Source organism: Bacillus rossius, chromosome 1, assembly GCF_032445375.1.
Source record: "Bacillus rossius redtenbacheri isolate Brsri chromosome 1, Brsri_v3, whole genome shotgun sequence".
Lineage (NCBI taxonomy): Eukaryota > Metazoa > Arthropoda > Insecta > Phasmatodea > Bacillidae > Bacillus > Bacillus rossius.
Genome location: NC_086330.1, coordinates 209,214,823 through 209,238,503, shown reverse-complemented (window position 1 = coordinate 209,238,503; position 23,681 = coordinate 209,214,823). Strand labels below are relative to the sequence as shown.

At 33.8% G+C, this 23,681-nt stretch overlaps 1 protein-coding gene across 2 annotated transcripts; it reads right to left on the bottom strand.

Annotated features, from left to right (window-relative positions):
* Positions 1 to 1,327: 1,327 nt before the first annotated feature.
* LOC134527260 (uncharacterized) lies at positions 1,328 to 18,778 on the bottom strand. 2 transcript variants are annotated; one of them, XM_063359783.1, is made up of 2 exons: positions 18,711 to 18,778; positions 1,328 to 3,059 (listed from the first exon to the last, which is right to left on the bottom strand). In XM_063359783.1, exon 2 carries the CDS (start codon positions 3,053 to 3,055, stop codon positions 2,006 to 2,008), a length of 1,050 nt encoding a protein of 349 aa, XP_063215853.1. In that variant the 5' UTR covers positions 3,056 to 3,059; positions 18,711 to 18,778; the 3' UTR covers positions 1,328 to 2,005. The 2 variants fall into 2 exon arrangements, with proteins under 2 accessions (XP_063215853.1, XP_063215852.1); XM_063359782.1 differs by lacking the exon at positions 18,711 to 18,778 and adding an exon at positions 10,846 to 10,929.
* Positions 18,779 to 23,681: the final 4,903 nt, after the last annotated feature.

Genomic DNA, 23,681 nt, shown 5'->3' with positions numbered 1-23,681 from the left:
ATAGAAGCATTCAGTTCCAAGTTTGTGTAAAAAAAAAATTGCAGAATGTTCTAGAACTCATAATTACGGCAAAAATGGCGGAATGTTCTAGAATTCAAGATGGTGGAATCGAAAATGACCGCAGAGATCAAGGTCAAAGTCAAGGTGATCCAAGATGGCCAAAGTGACAAAAGAGGTCGGTCGGTCATTGACACCACCTCACACCTCAACCTGGGACCTGTTTTCGAAGGAACTATTATAAAATACTCTTAGTAGTCTCCTGATCATTTTATTGGTAGTGTTTGTGAGGTAATGTTTTTGATTATAAAATTTATTTGCAATATAATTAATAAATTTTGACATTATAATTTCATGAATTAGTAAAATAATATATTAGTTTAAACATTCCGCACAATTATTGATTTTCATAATTTACTTAATTTCATTTCGATTATTTTAATAAATTAATTTAACTAATTTTTAATCTTGTGTTTATATTAATTTTGATGATTGGATACTTATTAAAAATATAATTCGATTCAATTTAATGTTTAAAGAACCTATTTATAATATTATTTCTTTAGTTTTGTTGTATTGCTTATTTATTTGCATGCAGTATTAAAGTTAGTGTTTCATTTAGTCAAGTATGTATAACTTCTAATTATTAATTACATTCTGCAGGTGTATCTAAAGTTCCCTGCTTTATTATTTACCAGACTAGAATTGAAATTAATTATAGTTTTCATAATAATTATACTACATGCTATTGCCAATATTGTCAAATCTCTCGCTTTCAACGAGGCAAAAACTGTTTGATTGTTGACAAGATCAAAAGCAAATTTTTGTGAATAGGTAATGTGGTGCAAGTTTGTGGGATCAGAAGGATTTTCTCAAGGTATTTTCTAATCACAACCATTTGTTATCGTAGCTGCTTCATTCAAAAAGTGTTACTCTTGATTGTCATACCATAATATATTAAAGAATTTATTGATAGAAAACGAACATCCTTACATGTTTCTTTGCATTGTACATTTCCAAAGCCAATGATGATACGTACTCGTATGTAAATCTCCTCTCGATTTTAAGTGGCTCAATATCCTTTTAAAATAATTATAAAATCTAAAATATTGGTTTCTTTGACAGTAAAACCTGTGTTATTTATGTGATGAAAGCTGTGAATATGTTTGCCAGCTGGCAATACTACAAGATTAAACTTTGAAACTGATTAAAATTAGTATTAATGTTTTTAACATATTTTACAAAATTACAAATTTTACCTCAATTTAAATGATTGGGTGATAAAATTATGTCCCATTTACAAATGAGTTCATAAACAAAAAAGTAAAAATGAACAAGACCAATTGTTATTATATTTAAGCCTACACTTATATATCAGTAAATTTACACTTACATGTTACAGATAATTTTACAAATTGAAATGAAATTAAAATATGGGTTATTAAAATACAATTCTAAAAATATGTTGCAGAGAACAAAACGTTTCTCTGCAAGAAAGTTAAAAATACCAAGACAAAAATAGCAAAAACATGTATTTTTAGACCTCTTTTTTTGTTGGAATAATAACAATGGATAATCAGGACTAATTTCCCTACGTTCATTATGTTTTGTAATAGTATATGCCATCAAGTTGTTTTACAAAAATTTGAATATTGGTCATAACTTTACCTAAATAAATAAAAACTCAAAACAGACATTTTACTTAGAGTATGATGGGCATGAAATAGGTGAGTATACCAAACATTTTCTTACTTAATTATTCGAGATAGGTTGGAAATTATATTACATTAAACTGTGATTAAATCCAACCTTTCTTTGCAAAATCTGTTATCAGCTGAGTTATTCTTTTCTTATAAGCTGGAGAGTTATTTACGTCGATCATTTTATCCATGTCTTCAAAACTGTTGATTTCATCAACATCTGTAGCAAGCAACCTGTCTTTTGTGATAACGTTTGTCATGAAAATACAATGTTGTAGCTCCTTTGGTGCAACTCTATGAATTTCATTTTAGAGTACATCATAAGAAAATGGTTTGATGTCACATCCAAGCTTCATTAGTGCATCTATAAAATGTTCATGATAGAGCTGAATAAAATGATCATAGTTATCTGGAACTAACCCATTATCTGTACTACTGTAAAGCAAGAAAATCAAGTCCCTTACTGGCGAATCGTACTGGGTCATTTGAAAATCTATAAATTTGACATCAGTTGGAAGGCTTTCATAACTGTCTGTAGTGTACTTGAACAATATGTTGTTTGTACAGAAATCGCTATGCTTAATAGATGCGAATGGTTCTATTGGTAATGGGAAGAAATATGGTTTCAAAGCATTTGATTTTTTCAGACAATCTAGATACGGCTTTATCTCTTCTATGCTTGCTAACTGTTCAAAAAGTTTATCTTCCATTTTATCCTTCTTTTTTTCATCATGGGGCGGTCCTTCTGTCATGAAATTTTCACATGCGTGTAAAATAACATTTTTGAAAACTAAAGGTTTCTTTATTTTCACAGCTATCGCAGTGGCGTGAAGTCGAGCCAGCCTAGACACAACCAGGTATGTGTGAGCTAAGTCTAGACCTTTGATGCGGTCTGCACAACGATATCCTAGTGGCCGTAAGTCTTCCAAAATAAGAGCTGACTTCTCTGCCACAGGCATGTTATCCACATAAGACACATGTGCCCCGTAACATTTCGGGAATAAATCTACAAGTTCTCTGACAGGAACATTGCTCTCAATCTGTATATCTTGGAAAACCTTCGCCACTTCAAGATACATTATTTTCTCTTTCCTCAGAGTGTCCCCGAAATGCGAAATTCCTATAACAAACGAAGACACTGGCGGTAGCTTGGCCACCAGATGCAACTTCCTGCGATGGGGCAGCAGCTTGACCTCCACGGCCTGCATGTTGCTGAAGTAGTTGTCTCCCGCTTGAGTCAGGCGTTCAGACTTAAGGCTCTCCACGGTGAAGTCTGGCCCCAGCAGGTCCGCCAGCTCGCTCTTGGTCAGTGGTGGGACTGACATTGCTCCTGACACTTCTTCTTCAGGAATGTCCATATGTCTGTAAACAAATAATATAGTTTTTTTATAATATTACATTATATGAATAATAACATTCTAAATAATACAATGTAAACTTTTAGCTACTAAGTCCAGACATACAAAATGACGATCACATGGAATAATAATTTTAAAAAAATAATTGAAAAGATATAATAAAGTCTGTCGCAATGAAGTTGAATAACATGTGTCACGTGTAATGAACAGATGGGGAAGGCAATGGTATCGCAAAACGTTAGCATGAGATATTTTTAGTCTTGAAAGAGCTCTTCTTTTCTAAGTCCCCGACCAGCTACGGTTTAACATATACACAGTCCAGCCACAAGTTTCAAATTTAAAGGTCCGTACGTTACTACTTTATCATTAAGTTTATTGATAATGTTCTACTGGATGTCGTCAAGAAAAGTAAAAAGTTTTTTTTCTCACTAAACGTATTTATATAATCCATGAAATGCAGATTTCACTTATTGCAATACATTATGATTTATTGCAATGAAGCGAACACAGTCTTGGGTTTAGTCTAATGCAGGGGCGTAGCCAGGGGGGGGTTTTAGGGGTTCAAACCCCCCCCCCCCCCCTTAGCACCAAATCTTTAATTAATTTCTTATTCATCACTCAAACAAATTTCATATTAAAATTAATAAAATTTTTACCATTACAATTTTTAAATTTAAGTACCGAAAACTGCTAGAATAGCACTATTTTACACCTTTAAATCCAAATTTTCCCGGGGGAGGACCCCCGGACCCCCCGCTTTAATACGGGGGGGGGGGGGAGGACATGCTTCTTAACACCCCCCATACACAAATCCTGGCTACGCCACTGGTCTAATGTCATGGTATCATTGCAATCGGTTGCTGCCCATCTACTCGTTTGATTGTACACATATGAGTCTCCAACCTAAACCGTAGTAGGAACACGGACTTAAACTTTTAAGGTTTTTGGCTGTCACTCAAATTATCAATACGATTAACCATGCATGAAACTCATTGCAGCAAAACATTATACGAGAAGAAATCTTTATACATTTACTCATCTCGTATCTTTGTGCATCATGGACAAATACAAATATCATATCACAGTAGCTACAATGATGTTTAGTCAAGGAAGAAACAACCATTAAAAGTATCATTGCGGAAGGTACAAATAAAAGTAAAAGTAGTTTATCATTTTACACTCCAACGGGTAAGAACAAAGACGGAAAGAAAATAATTTAATTTGATGACTTTTCCGAATGTGCGATTCTTAGGAAAATTAATGAGTTTTATACAGTTAGAAAAACAGTGCCAACATTAAAGAATTTGACAAAGTCCTTACGAGATGACGGTATTGTGAACTGCAGCAAAGAATACTTGCGCAAACTGTTAAAACGTCTCGTTTTTCGATGAAAAAAAAAATTTGTCTAGAAGAAAACTTTTGATAGAGAAACCTGAAAAAAGCGCATGGAGAGGAAAATATTTACTACAAGACATTCGTGCGTACAGAAATGCTGGGAGGAATATAGTATAAATTGATGAAACATATCAACACGATACTTACAGTGCAATTTCTTGCTGGCAATCTAGCACTGAACTGGGGGTCACAGAATCTATCGGTGAAGGGCAACGATTTATAATTGTGCATGCTGATGACGAACATGGCTTTATACAGAATGCGTTATTAATTTTTAAATCAAAACAAATATCCGGCGAATATCACGATGATATGAACTATGCAAATTTTTCATTGTGGCTAGAACTAAAGTTACTACCAAATTTGCCAACGCGCAGTGATTGTTTTAGACAATGCTAGTTATAATGGTCAAATTAAAAGAAGACCTACATTAGCTACTCATCAACATGACATTCAAGATTGGCTTAAGGAAAATAGCATCCAGTTTTCTCCTGACATGAAGAAGGCCAATTTGTTGTATTTGGTAAAACAGCACCCTTCTATAAAAATATTCAAGTTAGACGAAATCATAAACAAATACGGCCATGGTGTGATTCGATTGCCCCCATACCACCCGGATCAAAATCCGATCGAGCTAGTGTGGGCGGACATCAAGAGGAAGGTCTTGGAGGAAATATGTAACTCGTTGGACCAAAAAAGAAAACTATTTGAGAAATTGTTTGCTTCGTACTCCATCGAATAGTGGAAAAAGTGCTGCGAACATGTTTAAGGTATTAAAGCATGTTAAAGGTATTAAAGCTGAATATTTCAGAAGTGATCGAATCATGGATATCGAAATATACAAAATTATTTAAGCCCTTCAATCGTCATCTGATGAAAATTAAAGTGGAACAGATACTGCACATAGCTTCGTCTCGGACTAGGTAAGGTTATTGTTCCCTATGGTTATTCAAAATATTAATAACTCTTTCTAGTGGTTATTTTGAAGCTGTCTGTGATAACCTATGCGAATTAATGTTCTATTGGCTTGATATATTAATATTACTTATTAAGGCGAATGGTGCACAAATACCTAACAGCAAACATTTTGACTCAACTTGGTTGTCAATTTTGTTTACATTTAATGTTTCATATAATACTTTGACATTTTACGACAGCCGGTTGCACTTAATGTACCTATAGCTTTTTACCTCCAATGCCCTAAATAGACATGCAGTTGTTTCTTAGAGGTTCCAATATCCTGTGAGGCTTGCATCGGTGACAGTGACATTTGATTAATGGGATATATTTAGAAAAGTTAAAAGCATGCTTCTATAGATGTGACCCGTGGATCTGATCAATATGTTCTTGTAGATATAAAAGTGGGAATGAATATGAAGTTTTTGTAATTTTGAGGGTTTCCAAAATACGTTTCAGGAGTCTTTCCCCATCGATTACTGATATCGAATGTAGGTTTCATTATTGCATTAGTGGGAATACCTTTCAGCCACATCGCGAAGAGAGTGAAGTGTGTTCGTATAGGTTGTCCTTGAAGGAGAAGTGGCCCTCCCATACCTGCAGACGATTCGGCTGGGTAGGAAGGGTGGGAGTTAGGGAGGGAGGAGCTGCGCGGAACGGAAATGTCAAAGGTCAATTACTAAGTGGCCGGGCTATACTTGTTTTTTAGATTGCTAACTTCAGAAAGCTTTCATGCAGTCATGGTAATTTTATGTAATATTTTTTCTTAGTAATTTTGTTGTTTTATTTCTTGATCCTGTTACATTTTTAGAATTTAAAATCAAATATATATTTTATTGCGTTTGTATAAGACAAACCGAAGTTGCTGAATAAAATCATTATTCTAAAAATGCAATTTTTTTGATGATTTTGTTAATTTTTTTCCGAATTTCCACCTTTAAAATTGCATATTTTTAAAACGATGGCCAGTAACGACATAATGTGACAAATATCAAGGCAATAAATAATTAGTGCACTCTAACGGGTAAAAATTAAAATAATAAAGTGGCAGTGCCCTTTAGCAGAAGAAAACAATATGTCGGATCCAAGATGGTGGCCTCCAGCAGACGAAAACAAGATGACATCATACTGGCTGAAGTAATATATTCTTTGGCATTAGTGGTGGGAGGTCAGTCTGCCTGTGATTTCTTTGGTGAAATATTCCATCGCCATTTTTAATCGCATTACATCACTGGATTCAAATCGAAGACTCCATAAAACGTTTCTATAATAGTTTAATTATTTCATTATTTTATAAATTATAGAATTTTTATAGTTAATATCGCATAAAAATTGCGGATTTTCACAATTATAGAGCCTTAGTATAATATGGCTATTTTTAGATTAAAAAAATATTATTTAACATTCTTTCTTGATTTTAAAATTTTTCCTGTTAAAATAGTGTAATAATAACGGAATTTCATGATAGTGGCCGAAATGAATGTGTAAAGATGACGATATACACAGCCAAGATTGCATTCGTAAAGAAAAGTCCAGAATTATATAATCCAATATGGCGGCGTAAAGAAAGTGTAACGTTCTAGAATCTAAGATGGTGGGCGTAACGAAAAGTGCAATGTTTGAGGTAAACAACTATTTCATAAATTCTGGAAATTTTTAGGACTTTTTAGTAAAAAAATTAATGATTTCCAGTTGACGGTCAAGGTTAAGGTCATGAAATCGGTGGCTTACTTCAGCTTGCTTTTAGGAGTCTTAAGCCATTTTTGTTTGTTTCGAAGTTTGGTTCTTTCAAAAGCAAATTTTTTTGAGGCATTTTGAACTTCGAATTTTTTAAATTTTTGTGGGAATAAATGATTGTTTTAAAAACAACAAAACACGCTTTTATAGAAAATCCAACTAAAAAAATTAATAAATCTGAATTAAGAATAGTGTAAATTTTTTTAATAAATACATATTCAGAACAGTGTAAATAAGAAAACATGTATTTTATTTTTAAAAAAAGCGTGAGGTGAATGGTGTCTATTGTTATAAATAAATTTATGGACAGATTTGAGTAGAAGGATTAAAATTTTGATAATGTCATAAAAAGAACCCCACGCTTTTTTTTACAATAAAACTATTTTTTTTCTTATTGTCACTTATCTTAATTTATATTTATTAATTTTCTTACACTATTCTTAATTAAAATTTATTATTTTTTTATTTGTTTGTTGGATTTTCTATAAAAGCGTGTTTTGTTGTTTTTTTAAACTATTATTTATTTTTCAGTTTTTAGTTGGATTTTCTATAAAAGCGTGTTTTTAGTTTTTTAAACTCTTATTTATTTATTACATCAATTTACTATTAAGGTTAGTTTGACTAGATATTGGCTGCTTTTTAAATATATATTCGATAAAGCGTGTTGAAGAACTAAAATACACAATATTTTCAATATGTATCCTAATGTGAAAATCAATGATTTTTAATAAAATCAGGAAGTCAAAGATGTTTATTCTAAGTCAGTAACTTATCCTAGAAATGAGCAATTTGGCTGCCTGCTGCCTCCCTTGGATGAGATAGCTGGTTCTAAGGTTCCCTCTCTGAAAATTTCACCTTATTCAAAGTCGGTAACTTATCCGAGAAATAGGTGATCGGCGCGCCTGTTAGTTTCCCTTCTTGGTCTTGGCGCAAAGACACTACGAGTTTAGGAAAACAAAAAATCGCTAATCCTGATTATGCTAGTAAGGATAACAGTTCTAAATGTTTAAAATATTGAATTGTCATCGGCCCTTGATAAGTATGCCAAATTTCGAGTAAATCCGACGTTTTGAAGGGGGTCAAAATCAGGTTCACAGTTTCCGTTATATACTTACATACATACCTACGTATGAAGCTAATAAAAGCGTGTTAAAAATGAGAAATTTTTCTTAAAAACTGGAATTTATCCCTTAAAAAAGGAAATTTATAGGAATTTTGAGGAATGTTCAGTCCAAGATAGCCACTTTAACGTCATAATCCAATATGGTGGAGGGCACCACAGGCACCACAACATGAAACTCAAGGCCAGCTCCACCATTCCTATAGGTACTACTTAAACACTTTTAAAGAAAAAACGAAAACCAATTCCCAGGTAAAAAATTTGAATCTGAACAGAAATTATCCCGTATTTTATTATAACATGCTTACTTATTAATAATATTTAGTTGTTAATCGATGAAAAATTTATATTATTAAATCATTTGTATTATAATATTTTTTAGGTATCCATAAATTGCAAGTGCTGAAATATTTTTAGGAACCTACGCAAATCTTACATAGACTTCTTAATACAAAGTGCTAAAGCATGGTATTAAATACGAAATATACTGATATATTAAAGTTCATTGCAGCTACTTAAGTGTGGGAAAAGTTATGAAAAACGGCACACTTTATAAAGACACACAGAAACAGACGAACCTACCAGCATAATGCGTGTGTGTGATCTGCAAGCCACCAAACTATATTATTGGTACATGAAGCAAGCAAATTGTGAGTGCATCATGACTTTGTGAACTGAAAATAGTAATCTGTACACTTGACACTGAAGTTACCAATTAAGATTTCAAAGTTAGTGATAACGTGTGGTACAACGAACTGACAGATGGAGTTGTGTTTTATCAAATATTAAGTCATAATCTCATAAAGTTTTGTACAATTATACTACTGTAAGGTATTTACAGATGACAACAAACAAATAAAAAAATCTTGCTGTCCATTTAAGCTTATTTTATAAAAATAATAAAATCAACTCATGTAATTATTCCCTGCAGGGAAGTGCATGTAATTCAACGGTAATATGGTCAGTTTGTACATCCTATTGAATAGGCAGCATTTCAATAATAAAAGAAAAAATTCTTAGAGGCTAATTGAATGTGCTGCATCAAAATGTGCTGGCCACTGAAATGTGTTGATATTTTTGAAGTTATACTTCTTTAGGCGCGTTATGAAAAAATGATGAGAGTGAAATTTTAAGATACGCGCGTATCACTGTAACACAAAATTAACAGGTTGAAGCTGCCCGCTAAATCGCTCATTAAGTCTTGAAGAAAAGCTGCCAACAAAATAGAAATAGAACATCAATTAGTGGCGCATGTTGGCACGCTCGTCGCCGCTGATCACTGTTTTCATGTTTATAATATTTATCCACATGTTTCTAGTTTCTACATTCACAACACGTGTTTTAGTTTCATACATGTGCGAATTATATATGTGATAATAAATTATATTCAGTAGTGATTAAAATTGAATATTTTGATTAATATTATTTACTATTCGCAAATATTAGTAAAAAATGTGTGCCTTATACTTTTTCAAGTGCTCCAATATAATTGAGCTTAACTATCCGTATGTATTTTTATTGATATAAATTAAAATATTATTATTTAATATAATAAATACTAAATATTATTAAATTTTTTATGTTAAATATTTATTTTTGGTTATTTAATATTTACAAAATAATAAAATAAATTTAATAAAACATTTAATAAAAACTTTTTGATAAAAATAAAATGGAACATCAAACTAAAATATTAATTTTCAATATTTATTATTATATTGAATAAATAATAAATATTTATTAAAATAAGTGAACAAATTTAATGAATCCTTTTTGATAAAAATGAAAAGTGAATATTAAATTAAGATAATAATTAATATTATATAATTTTTTAAATTTATTATTAAATTTATTTATTTTATTTTAAAATATTAAATAATCAATAATAAATATTTAAAATTAAGAATCTCTATAATATTTAGTACAAATTATGTCATATATTTATTATTCTCTAAATTTTATTTATTTAATTTTTCAAATTTAAACTGAACTTTATTGACTATGTTGACTATCTTTTCCAGCCCTTTTATTATTTTATTGTAATTAATTATTTGCATGCAATTAAAAACTTTTTTTAATGATGCCAAAGAAATATAACTTCTCACGTGCGTACATAAGTACACGCACTCATTTTTTTAATGAACAGAATAGCAAAATTTAGTGAAAGTAAATTTTTATGATTGTGACAATATGAGATCTTAATGTTTAGGCGCATGCACTTACTACCAGAACAAGGGAAATGTGCAAAATCTAGTTCTGAACAGTAAACTGAATTGGTGGATATTTAAACCTACATTTAATAAATGGTTTTGAATCTGTGCCATACTTAAGGGATTCTGTATATAACAACAATAATTTGTTATCTATTATTGCGTTAATATTCTTACAACGAATGATGCTCAGCTGTAGGCCTTTATCAATAAAATATTACGGAAAAATGAAAGTTCTTAATACTTTTGGGTAAATTTCTCTTCCTACAGTACAAACTTGTATTTAAATACATATATATTGTGTAATGCAATAAACCACAACAGCCTTTCTCGCAATGCTAAAGATTAAAAATTACAACAATTGTATGTACCTGTTACAGTGCTGCCTGCCAACTAGTGCCTCTGAAGCTCATTGAAGTTCCAGCTGAGTCTCCGCGATACTAGTCATTCTCTCGAGTTACCACTGTTGTAACATTCCATTACCCAATTTTTAGTTTTTTTATCTGTACTTTCAATGATATGTTTCCTATTGTCCAGGTTAAATTATCTTTTCTTATCGGTTTGAAACTATATAGAGCCAAACAAGGTCTTGTCAATGAGAACACAAAAGATCTGCAATACTGGGGAGAAGACCCTACATTTAAAAGCCCATCATTCACAGTTTAAAAAAAAGGGGAAATTTCAATAAGACAAAAAATTTATATATGTTCATTAATGTATTAGTATGGCATATTTCTTGGCTGTTTGAAACGAATTAGGGGTGTAACGTTGAGATGGAACATCAACACCATCAATTAATGGGGAAATGGGGATACACCGAGAAATCCCGTGTTCAAGCCGCGAGTTTGCCACCTTGACATCTTGCGAAATGTGCCGCGAATCAGTAACCTCGTAGCATAATTCAATGTTTTAAATAACTGTATATGTTTTTATCTGATTTACCTAGCTAATTTAAATTTATTTCCTTACTGTACTCTCCAACTTAAACTTGGCCGGACTGGTGTCCGCTTGTGTTCCCAACGCCTCGGGCGAATGATACAGCAGTCGCTTGTACTTCAGATGTAAAATTTCTCGCCCACCGTGCCCCGGCCGATACTTGTTCTAGGAGTTACTGCATTTGTCAGCCTCGTCTGTGGCCCTAGCTTTCTAAGATGTCGGCTGAAGTAGGTGACTTACAGTCAGGTGTGAAGTTCTTGTTTGCCATTTTGCCATCGCCAGGACATGCCAGAGAGACCATTTTCGCCAAGTTCCCTTTATGCCAGCTTTGCCCCCGTACCGTTTGTCACCTGTGTTTTTCGCTGTGCTTCCTAGAACCAGGTGCACGGAGCACTGACATGATTGTCTGACGCTAACTCCATTTCCCCTCCCGAAGGCTCAAGCCACACCTCGTGTCAGCTCTCAGGAGACCCTTGGACGCCATCTCTTGGACGCCTGGCGCACAAAGCACAGGTAACTTCTGAACCACCCGCCAGAGCGCAGCACCTTCCGGACCTTTCAGCCTAGGTAGGCAGTATGCCTCACCAGCACGCCTCGGCACGCTATCTATCGGAACCATCGTTTACTAAACATAGGCGCAACCAGGTTTTTAAAAATATTATTTATGTCCACTTCCCCCTCTACCCAAGGCACTCTTTTTGTTCCAGCTCCGACGGTCCTTCTGGCACCTTTAATAATGCGGACTACCCGTTGTCCAGATATAATCTACGCTCGACCGTCGTTCGAACTTCCGAGCTTTCACAGCTTGTCTCTGATGGTCCGGGGCCGAATTATCGAACAATCTAGGTGTTACTAGGATGTAGGATGTAGTCACCTCAGATTCAGGATAGTTGTTCTCTGTACGAGGAGTGCTGCCGGAGATCATGTAGTGTGATAGAAACTTTAGTTTGGGTTGCTAGACTTGTTTTTCTTCCACGATCACGGTTGCACCAACATAATTTGCTGACTATCTGGCCTTCCCTTATATGATACGTGAAACTCCAGCTCCAGCCTTTTTCTTCTTCTTTGCTATTTCCCGATTTTTTTGCTCGTTTAACTTTTTCCATGGACCTCGCTAAATCTACCTTCATTGTGCAACCTTTGTGTTCGCAGTATGAGGTCCCAATTTAATGCATCCAAATCTTTCCTTGCTTCAATCAAGTTGATATTCAGCCCTCAACTACCGACTACCTCTTCTTAGCAATCTAAATGACCCTGTTGCAATGTGCGTGCTATCATTACGGCGGAATAGACCAAAACTACGTCCCAAGAGTGCCAGCAGCCAGATAAGTCTACTATAAAAATGTAAATTTTATCCATAGTGCGTACATTTTTCGGACAGAAGTTCTTGACATCCACATTAAACACTTTGCCAAAGTGTATTATGCAGTAGGCACCAATATTATAAATATTCTAAAACAATAATTTACAGTCTTGTTACTTGGTATATGGAATAATGAAACATGTAAAAGAAATTATATTTTCCTAAATATCCCAGCCAGGCATTTAAATATTTGGTATTCATTGTCTAAAAAAATCTTAAATTTATTTCTGCTAAATTCACTATTATTAAATCATAATAAATATTTGATTACTTAAACATCAAATATGTATGTAAAAGTTATTATGTAACTCACAATTTTCTGCCTGTAATACCAAAACAAGAATAACATTTAGAATATAATTGCAACTAAGTAACCAGCGAAATATGTGTTTATATTTGTTGGTTATATTAACGATCCACATTAACACACCTTACCCGCTGTGTGTTAATAATAAAATATTATGTGCTCACTCTCACGTTCAACTATGAATTAGTTTTTTAACTTAGTAATTTCTTGCCTCTTCCATTTCCTGTTTTTTTTTAAGTTATACTTCTTTAGGCGCGTTATGAAAAAATGATGAGAGTGAAATTTTAAGATGCACGCGCATCACTGTAACACAAAATTAACAGGTTGAAGCTGCCCACTAAACCACTCATTAAGCCTAGAAAAAAGCTACCAACAAAATAGAAATAGAACCTTTATTAGTCGCGCATGTTGGAACACTCGTCGCCTCTGATCACTGTTTTCATATTTATAATATTTATCCACACGTTTCTAGTTTCTACATTCACAACACGTATTTTAGTTTCATACAAGTGCGAATTATATATGTGCTAATAAATTATATTCAGTTGTGATTTAAATTGATTATTTTGATTAAAATTATTTACTATTCGTAAATATTAGAAAAAAAAATTGTCCCTTTATAGTTTTTTAAGTGGTCCAAAATAATTGAGGTTATCTATCCGTAGGTATTTTTTATTTATATAAATTAAAATAATATTATTTAATATAACTAAAACTAACTATTATTAAATTAATAATATTAAATATTTATTATTGGTTATTTAATATTAACCAAATAAATAAATACATTTAATAAAACATTTAATAAAAAAATTGTGATAAAAATTAAAATCGAACATCAAATTAAAATATTAATTATTATTTTTTTTTTAATTGCATAAATAATAAATATTTATAAAAAACTAACAAATTTAATTAATACTTTTTGATAAAAATGAAAAGTGAATATTAAATTTAAAAAATAGTAAATATTTAAAAAATAAATAAACTTAAATTAAATTTTTAAATTTATTATTATTTTTTTTAAATATTAAATAATCAATAATAAATATTTAAAATTAAGAATCTTATCATATTTTGTACAAATTATGTCATATATTTATTATTCTCTAAATTTTATTGATTTAATTTTTAAAATTTAAACTAAATTTTATTGACTGTGATGACTATCTTTTTCCAGCCTTTTTATTATTTTAATGTAATTAATTATTTGCATGCAATTATAAACTATTTTTTTAATGATGCCAAAGAAGTATAACTTCTCACGCGCGTACATAAGTACACGCACCATTTTTTTATTTTGCTATAGTACCATTCTAGGGTATTTAAAAGAACACGAGGGGGAGGGTTCATCTGGTAGCAGAGCGTGGTTTAACCCTTACTAATCACAGAAACCAATTTTTGATAGTCACAGTAAAAAATGTATTTACAGGATGTTTGATAGAAAGACCGACCAACATTTTTTGGGGGATTGGGGCAGTCATTTTTCATAGTTATAACCCTTATATCTCATGTCCAAAATGTCATGATAATGGATATATGATTTTTTTAGATTGGTTTGAATATTATGCAAAAATTTTGCCTGTAAGTCATCATAACTTTATATTCTTGATAAGAATAGCCAAAATAACTTTTTTTTTTTTTTTTTGTATTTTGAGATGGGTTTTTATTCTAAAAACATAACTATATCATACAATGGGTTTCAGTAAATTTACTTATGTGCTTCCAGTGTCCAAAAATGTGTAAATGTAGAAGTAACTTGCAACTTTGAAACTTATTATAAAAAATCAAATTCTATTTTAACTAAGAATTATTAAAAAAAATTCTTTAGTTCATGACCTTTCCAACAGTATTCTACATGTCCTAGAAATCATCCATTATGTGGTAAAAATAAGAAGTAATTTTTTGCCAAGGCCAAACAGTGGCACTTACAATGGAACTAGTTTCAACGATGTGTTTTTTGGTCTCAACGTAAGCGGGTAAAATGATCCTTGTCTTGGTTGATCACTGGGTTGTATGTTCGTGATGCAACCAGGGGCACGATTCTGAAATGTACAGTGCGAGTAGGCCGTAGAAGTCATTTTACAAGATTACCAGATACGAGGATATGGCCATTAATGATAGTGCATGCGAATGGTTCCATCTGATCAGTTCATTCAAGTGGCCAGTGATTGTAGCCTCGTTCACAGGAGCGTGTAAATTCACGAAATGTTGTCTTAAATGTCGATGTGCGGTTGTGCATATGAAAATGGAGCCCCAGGATGAGTCGCGATTTTACTTACTCGTTATTGGAAGTGCCAGTGCATTTCAAATTGTTCTCGTCGGAGTTGAGTTTCGTTTGTAAAAACTTGTTATAGTTAAAACTATGGTTAAACAGTTCATATTGTGAATCATGTTCTTTTTTTGTGTCTGTTTTCACTGTTGTTTTTAAAATGCCTAACTTCAGTAACGAACGAAATGCATATGGAATTCGTATTTGCATTGTGTGTAAATCATGAAGAATTTCTCAGGAGTGATATCCTGATGGATGATTGCCACACCACGGGACCTTTTCAATTAGTTATTGACGTTTAAAAGATACCAGATACCTTAATTTTCAAGAGGCTCGAGTGAATTCACACCAACGGAATCTGCTATTAGATGAAAGAATACTTCAAGCGTTTGATGAGGATCCTACAACAAGCATACAAGTTGTTAGTGAAATACCTGGCTTATCAGTTGGGAAAATCTAGTCAGTTCTTCGGGAAGATGGGAAGCATCCTTTTCATTAAACCTCTGTTCAAGGTAATTAACAAAAACTCATTTACTTTTGAATGTGAGTAAAACATTTTCAACCGATTTCAAATATCAATGAGGGGGTTTGAATGGTCATCTATTCAAGTAAAACATTAAAGTTGCTTTCATAATTTCAATGATGTTTAATTTGTTTCTGATGAGTCAAAAAATATTTCATTGTGCATTTTGTTTCTAGCTCAGTGTACGGGAAAAGTCCTGTTTTTAAACAGGGTGACCAAACTAGACGACTAGAGTTCCGCAGTTTTATACTACAGTAGCCCGGGGCAAAACAGACCCCTTAAGGACTCTTATGCTGCTAAAATTACATAATTGTAAATATTATTCTCAATAATATTTATTATATTACTACACATGTAAGTAATGATGCAGGGTGGTTATTTAACACATAAAATGAATAGGATGTAGCATTTTAAAGTTTTAAGGTAATAATGTGAAATGGCCATTTTACCCCATAGGTGGGGCAAAACGGCCACCTTCTAATTAAAACTAAAAACACATGTTTAATCACTTAAACTGCACACTCATCACAAATGAAATCATATTTAGCCTTGCCATAAACTCCAGCACAAATTTCGTGGAACCAAATGTCACAACCACTGCACTGAATCCATGGTTCACCTTCTTCACCATCGTAAAAGTCTCCTTCACATTTGCCACATATATTATGTTCCTGCAGTGACTTTTTTGGTTGAATTATTCCATTAGTTCCACTTGTAGAAGGTCCAAGGCATATTTTCCAATGCTGGGGCTTTTTTTACCTTCACTTGCTTTGGCAGCATAACCTTGAGAGAGATTTTTTCTTTTCTTGCATAGCACATAATTTTACCAGTTTCAAATGTTCCTTCCTCTGTGCTAGCCTTTCAGCTTGCTGAACTATTTTTATGTTTTCTCAACTAGTTAGGCGACGCGCAACTGTGGTTTTGGTTTCCGTTTTGGAGTAAAGTTTACCTTTCTTGGTAATGGTATCAAATCATGACACATTTTCAATGATTTACAGTCGTTTGTTTTTCGTTTAATGATTGCTTTGTCCAATGAATCATCTGTGTTTATAACTTGTTCGTGGGATTGTTCAACAGAAGCCACTGAACAAAGTTCTATGTTTTCTTCAGATTGTTCACGGTTAATTTCAGTGGCCACAGTATCTCGTATCTCATTATAATCGCCATTGGTATCCACTTCTTCATACTCTGGAGGCTCCAGAGTATTTTTTGGGTGATATGGATATTCTTGGTCTTCCATGTCATCACATTGGTGTCACCAGACTTATCCAAGTGTACATTTGCTGTAGGCCCACCAGTTACCTCACATGGAGCAAAGCTTTCTTCTTGGAACACATTATCATCAAATGGACAGATGCCTGTGATTCTGAATTCTGTGATGGCAGTGTGCATTGTGGCTGCTTGCAGATATGCATGAGTGAACATTGCTGAGAAATCATCTCTGGTAAGAGCTCTACCAGGATGATTTCTCATAAACCACCTGCAGTTTTCTCTGTAAAAACTCTTGAGTGGGTTGACAAATTTCCCGTATAATGGCTGTGTCCAATGGGTAGTATGCGGAGGAAGGCACACCATTTCAATTTTGTGTTTGGCTGCATACTCAAGAGTTTTGCTAGAATTGCAGTAGGATCCATGACCATCTAGCACCAGAGTGCAGGCTCTTCATTGCTTGGTCGATGTTTCTGGAAATTTTTTATCCGCATAAGGAATGTAACCTTATCCATGTATCCACTTTTTGTAATAGTTACAAAAGTACCATGAGGAAACCCGGTCTTGAGTTTTTCAGGAAGTCTCTTCCCCATGAAAATTATAAAAGGTGGGATATAATGTCCACTAGCAGAGAAACTTGGCAGAACAGTTGTTAAGACTCCCCTTTCTGAACTTTGTATTTGGTAGGAAACATGTCTCCCAGTTTTTCCGATGATTAGTTTTGTACCGGGCACCATAAACAAACCAGACTCGTCACAATTGTAAACTCGAGACACATCTCTGTTAGCCCCTGTGATCTTTAATGGACTATTAAGACGTTTAAAATAACTTTTAATTGCTGTTCTGTTCATGGAGCTAGCTCTTGCGAAAGAAAGTCCAGTTGGTTTCCTTAATGTTATATCTGGGTGTCTATTACGAAATCCAGGGAACCAATCTTCACTAGCAAATTTATTCTTACTATCGAAATTGTTTGGTATCCCATTTTCTTTGCAAAAATCAAAAGCTATCTACCTCACTTCTCTTGGAGTCATTCGAAAGCCCATTTTCTCTAAATTGTGCAGATGCTCTACTAAAGCAGCTTCATGCTTTCTTAGAACTGTATTCCTTCCTAAACACATGAATCCTGGTCATTTAATAGTGGTTTTTCTGAGGATTTTACAGCATTCCTTAAAAATGCCTACCATTACTGCTTCATCTACATCTAACTCCACCCCCACTAACACTAAAGACATAAGTTGTTACTTATCATAAAAAATTTTCACAATCACAATCCCAATGTGTAATTTATGTTTTTATTGAGTAAACTGGTACTGTTTTATAAATTTATACTGAATACCGATATGAAGTGAGGCCAAAATATAATTGTCAGTAATATTTTAATGGCCATAAAGAGTCAGAATTAAATTGCAGACTGAAATTTTCATTCCGGGGTAAAATGGCCACTCCGGGGTAACATGGCCACTTATGTACACTGATTCAAAATCACTTAGTTGAAAAATACTAGGATACATTACGGACACAATATTGTTTTTTACTCTTAAACTAGACATGACAAACAACACGTAACAATGATTAGACAGACTTCATGTTCTGCCAAAAATATACTAGAGATTTTTAAATACTTACCTCTCTGTTAGCTCTTCATTAAAATAAATACGAAAAAATGTCGTGTTGTGCCACGCACGTGCGCACCGTCTGACAAAATATGAGAGCCTGGCTGCTCGCTTAAGATAAAGTTTCGCCTAACCTTGCGCAACGCGCTGAAGGTCAGACAGGCACTCGGGGTTGCTGTGCCAACTGTACAAAATTTAAAAAAAACGTTCAGGTGGCCGTTTTCCACCTGGGGCCACATTACCCCGGTCTACTGTATATGTAATTGAAAAGCTTGATTTCAATTCATTTTCGATTCTGAATGAAAAGTATATATTTGTGAAATAATTAAAGAACCAGGCTAATATGAATATTTTTTTAAAGGAATTAAATTGGTTTGGGATATATCAAATTCTTTACTCCATCAAAAATAGATGACATTAGTTTGCTGTGTGAATGTTATAATTTTATAAATATCATCTACATAACTGAACGCATTACATATTGAAAGAGATTTTTTTTAGAAACATAATTATTCAAATGAAAACTAATGTAACTATATATAAATTTACAATAATAAATTTGAAAAACACATTCAAAACAAAGAAATATGTTCATAATTTAAATGAATATGTTAATTTTTCCTTTTTTTAAATTAGAACTATACAAAACTACATTTTTCCACGTAGAGGATACAGTGGCATTTTTAAGCATTTTTAAATCATTTCCAAGCAACAGCGACACCACTAAAATACATGGTGTACCAAAATAATGTGTGTCATTCACTAACAGATTTAATTTTTTCCTATGACCACCTTCCATATGTAAGCTTTACATATTTCCAGAAACTGTTATGGTTACTCTTCAGTTTATTTTTTTTTTTTTTCTTCCAGCCTGACAATTATTTCCGTCTGATTTTATTTTGTGCTTCACACGTTTCCTTTGAGAAGAGAAACGCCAAAAATTATTTCATTTTTATTTTTATTATCTAATTGATAAAAAAAATGTTTTTAGAATTTATTTGTTTGATTAATTCGTTTCAAAACCATACCATATATTATCAATAATAGTAATTTTTCATGTGTTTATACTGATTTATGATTTTGTACTACTAGTAAAATAGTCTGTCATTTGTTTGTCATTATTCATGCTATAAATCAATCAACAATTAAATGATTTCAAATTCAAATCAAATTAAAGATATTCCCATTTACTATAGTGATTAAATAGTAAATTTTAGATGTTTTTTTGTTTTTACTTGTAACAATTAGTACAAATTATTGCCGGATGATAATAATATTCATCAACCAGTGGTTTCTGCGGACTTTAGAACATAGTATATGTCTACTTAAAGGTGAAAAATAAATATGATAAAATATTAAATAGAAATACAATCAGTAAAACAAAATTTCTGTTCCTACCGGTACACATTGTTTAAAAAACAAATGTTCTAATAACATGGAGCATGCACGTAAGTACACAATTTGCAGCATAAAAATATTTTTCTTTGTAGTTCGGAAAGCAGTATTTATTCTGCGATTTGTGCGAGGATAATATAATAACAAAGAATTGCAAAATAAATATGATAGTTTCCAACATACTAGTGTGGGAAAATTTTGCCTTAGCGTTATCATTTTTTAAACTGATAGGCAATAGTTTATATTACAATGACACGATAACTAAAAAAAAAACTGATTTCTTACAGAATTTCTCAATAACTTGTTTCATTGATCATAAATCTTTTTAACACATGCAATGAATCGTTAGATTAAAAAATGCATAGTTAGAAGATGCATACTGGAGATAAAAATTTTGTGTTCTGATTTCGAAATTTATTTTAATTTTTTCTTAAATCAAAAAATATTAATAGTGAGAATGTCCACAGACACAATTATTATTACTTTATTAATTATATTAATTCCATGTAAATTCCATTTGATATAAGTTTTCAAAATTTCATAAACATCATGACCAATGAACTGAAAGAAAACATGCGAATAAGCTAATAAGAAGAGTATTATATGCCGTGATAATCGTTGCTCGTTGTATGTTACCACGGGGGCAATGAGTACGAGCAGACTGTCCATGAAGATTGCATGTATTCCTGGTTAGTGAATAGCAACACTCCTGCCCGTCGCGACGTCTCTCCGCACATGCACTCGTTGTGGACGCATAGACTTCGTTCCACGTCATCAGAAACATTCTGCCCATTGGTAACATGAAAACGAAAGCTCAGCCTTAAATGAAAATAGCTATCCTTAAAACTACTACATACGTATATAAAATTAAAATAATACCAGTTATATGTTTATGTTACATAAAACAAACAACCCTAAATAATGGCTATACAATCACAGCACACACTCGCATGCGATAAGGCAGCAACCTAGCCCACATGGTTGCCTTACCACTGCAGGCATCCGTCTCCTGCTGGACGATTGATTTGGGTTTGGGGGGGCTGATGGGGGGAAGGCGGGCCTTGTTTTTGAGAAATTTTGAATTTTGTCTTCTAATGACTCAGCTTTTATTACCTTTGTTCACGGTTGCTGATAGATCCCTACAGTTTGCTGGTGTAAGAGGGTGTACCTCAACATACGCACAGTTCCCAAGAGGCATTACCAAAGTCTCCTTGTGAAGTGTCATAACATTTTATTACCCTTCGACTGTAATTTGGACGGTTTCCCTCTTGTTTTCGCACATCACGGATTATAAAACATTGCACCTAGTTGTATCACTTCGTGGATAAAATAAATATCAGCTGTTCCATGGTGAACTGTCCTGGCATTTTTTTTGGGATTATGTAACCAAGGGCTTTGATTTACAGTGGGAGTAGCCTTAGTAGCCACCACACAAACTTATTTATATGCTCCAAATAGGATGGTTAATTTTTTTGAAGTCAAACTTATTTTCTGAGGGGGCTACAATTTTTGTACGTTACAAAAATTGCAATCGCATGATAGGAATGGTTAGGAATTGGGTGGGGGAACTGGTAGAGGAAAAGAGTGCGTCAGCAGCGACACCAATACAATGCATGCACTAGGGGTCGAATGAGAAGTCGGAAAAAGGGGGTGGGAGTAGTATGTAGTGTAGCATGCTCTATGCTAGTTGTAACTGGCGGCAGAGATAAACATGACGCAGCAGTGATGCGACGGAATTCTCGTAACGGCTAACGATTGACGCTATCATATTCGTTTTTTTTTTTATTTCATCTAAATTATCTACGATATATTTATTCGTATGCAAATTTTTTATTGATTTTTGCAATTAGCTTTTAAGAATCTTTAATTTGTTAGTGAATAGTATGATCGACAATGTAAAAAGATGTGTAGACGTTAGAGGTTAGCTCTTGACGACACTCGTTAGTGCTACTCTGCTCGCGCAGGCCGTAATGGCCGGTGTCGCCTCGAAGTGGCATGTGTGCTCGTATGCCTGTGGGGAACACGCTCAGTGCCGGGCGGGAGCAACGTGGTGCTGCGCGCCGAATGAACGCAGCCGCCGATGTATCGATTTCCGCTCGCGCGACAATCGATAGGGTTAATTTTATGTCTTCCGATATGTCTCAATAAGAATGGACTAAATTAATAGACAATTTTTTTCATTGGCACTTAAGACAAAGTTTTTAAGAATTGCTGACCTGATGTGAATTCGCTCATAAGTCCTGGCCTCGCCCACTCCGGAGTCGCGCGGGTCCCTATTGGCCGCGGCCATGCGGGGTGGCCAGCCATGCGGACCACGAGGCCCGCAATAGCTATGATGGCAATACACTGGGTCGCAGTGTTGTCTGATTGAGCAAACAGTCTGAGCACAGCAGTTCGTCGTCTCTGCTCGGTGGGACTAGACGCGTGTCGCACTGCGGAGCACGTCCTTTGTGATCATCAGCCTTCTCTGTGATAGTAAGTTTCTGAACATTTTCTTTCTTTCAGGCTTCGTGGCTAGTCCATCGGCTGGCCTAAATTCGCCAGCCCTTTAATTTAATGTATTCATGCCCCGTGTGGGAGTTTTCTCTGTATTCTTAATTCACCCATCGGGTCGCGTGGTCACGTTCCACGGGCACAAGCTTTATAACCTTTGTGCCAGGGGAGTGTTTCCTGTCAACGTTCAACTCCATATCACAGTAGCCTTAGCAACGAGTCTGCGCTCAAGGACCGGGACAGACCACGACTTCGAGCAGCCTCTGTACGAGTGTACTGCACAAAATATGTACATTTCACTTGGACTCCTCTTTAATTCTACCTAAGAATCATAGCGTCCTGGGTGGCTTACACCCTAGGTATTTTTGTCGTGTCACTTTGCAGCCACGTGGCGACGTCACCCCTGAGAGCACAGTGTCTCCACGCGTCTTGCTAACCAGTGCAAAATATTACCACCTCACCACCTCGGCAAGGCTGTTAGACGTCACTGTATAAGTGTTATTTATTTTGTGTAAGTGAACACTGTGATTTCAAATATGAAAAGGACTCTTAGATTTGTGAGATAGACTTTTTAAGCGTAATTTATGTTATATTGAGTTTTTTTTTCTATAATATTATTCATCTGGAGATCGTGAATTAACATCACGCCTAAAAAAAATAAAATAAATAATGGCTGAAACAGACAAAATGTATTGTCGCTGGCAACGTGGGAATAAACCGCCAAAAAAATCGCCCAAAAGTGCCAGTGAAGGAAAGTGAGAGTACAGGGCGCAAAATATTTTTTTTTTATTTGACGTCATTTTGCATCCTTACTATTCGCATTTATTATCTCTTGTTTAGTAAAGAAAAATATCTCTATATATAGCTAATAAGACAAAAGTCACTTTTGTCGCGCGTGGTCTCCATGGACACACACATTATTTTTTTTACTTTTATATAAATGGATTATAGTCTTTAACTATTAGTTGTTTTACCTCAATGACTAGATATAAATTTGAGCATCATTTCCATATTTCTCGTTCTGCCTTCGTCAGATGGTACGCTATTTATTATAATCGCTTAAAATTAAAATGGAGTAAAATATCTATATGTAGTC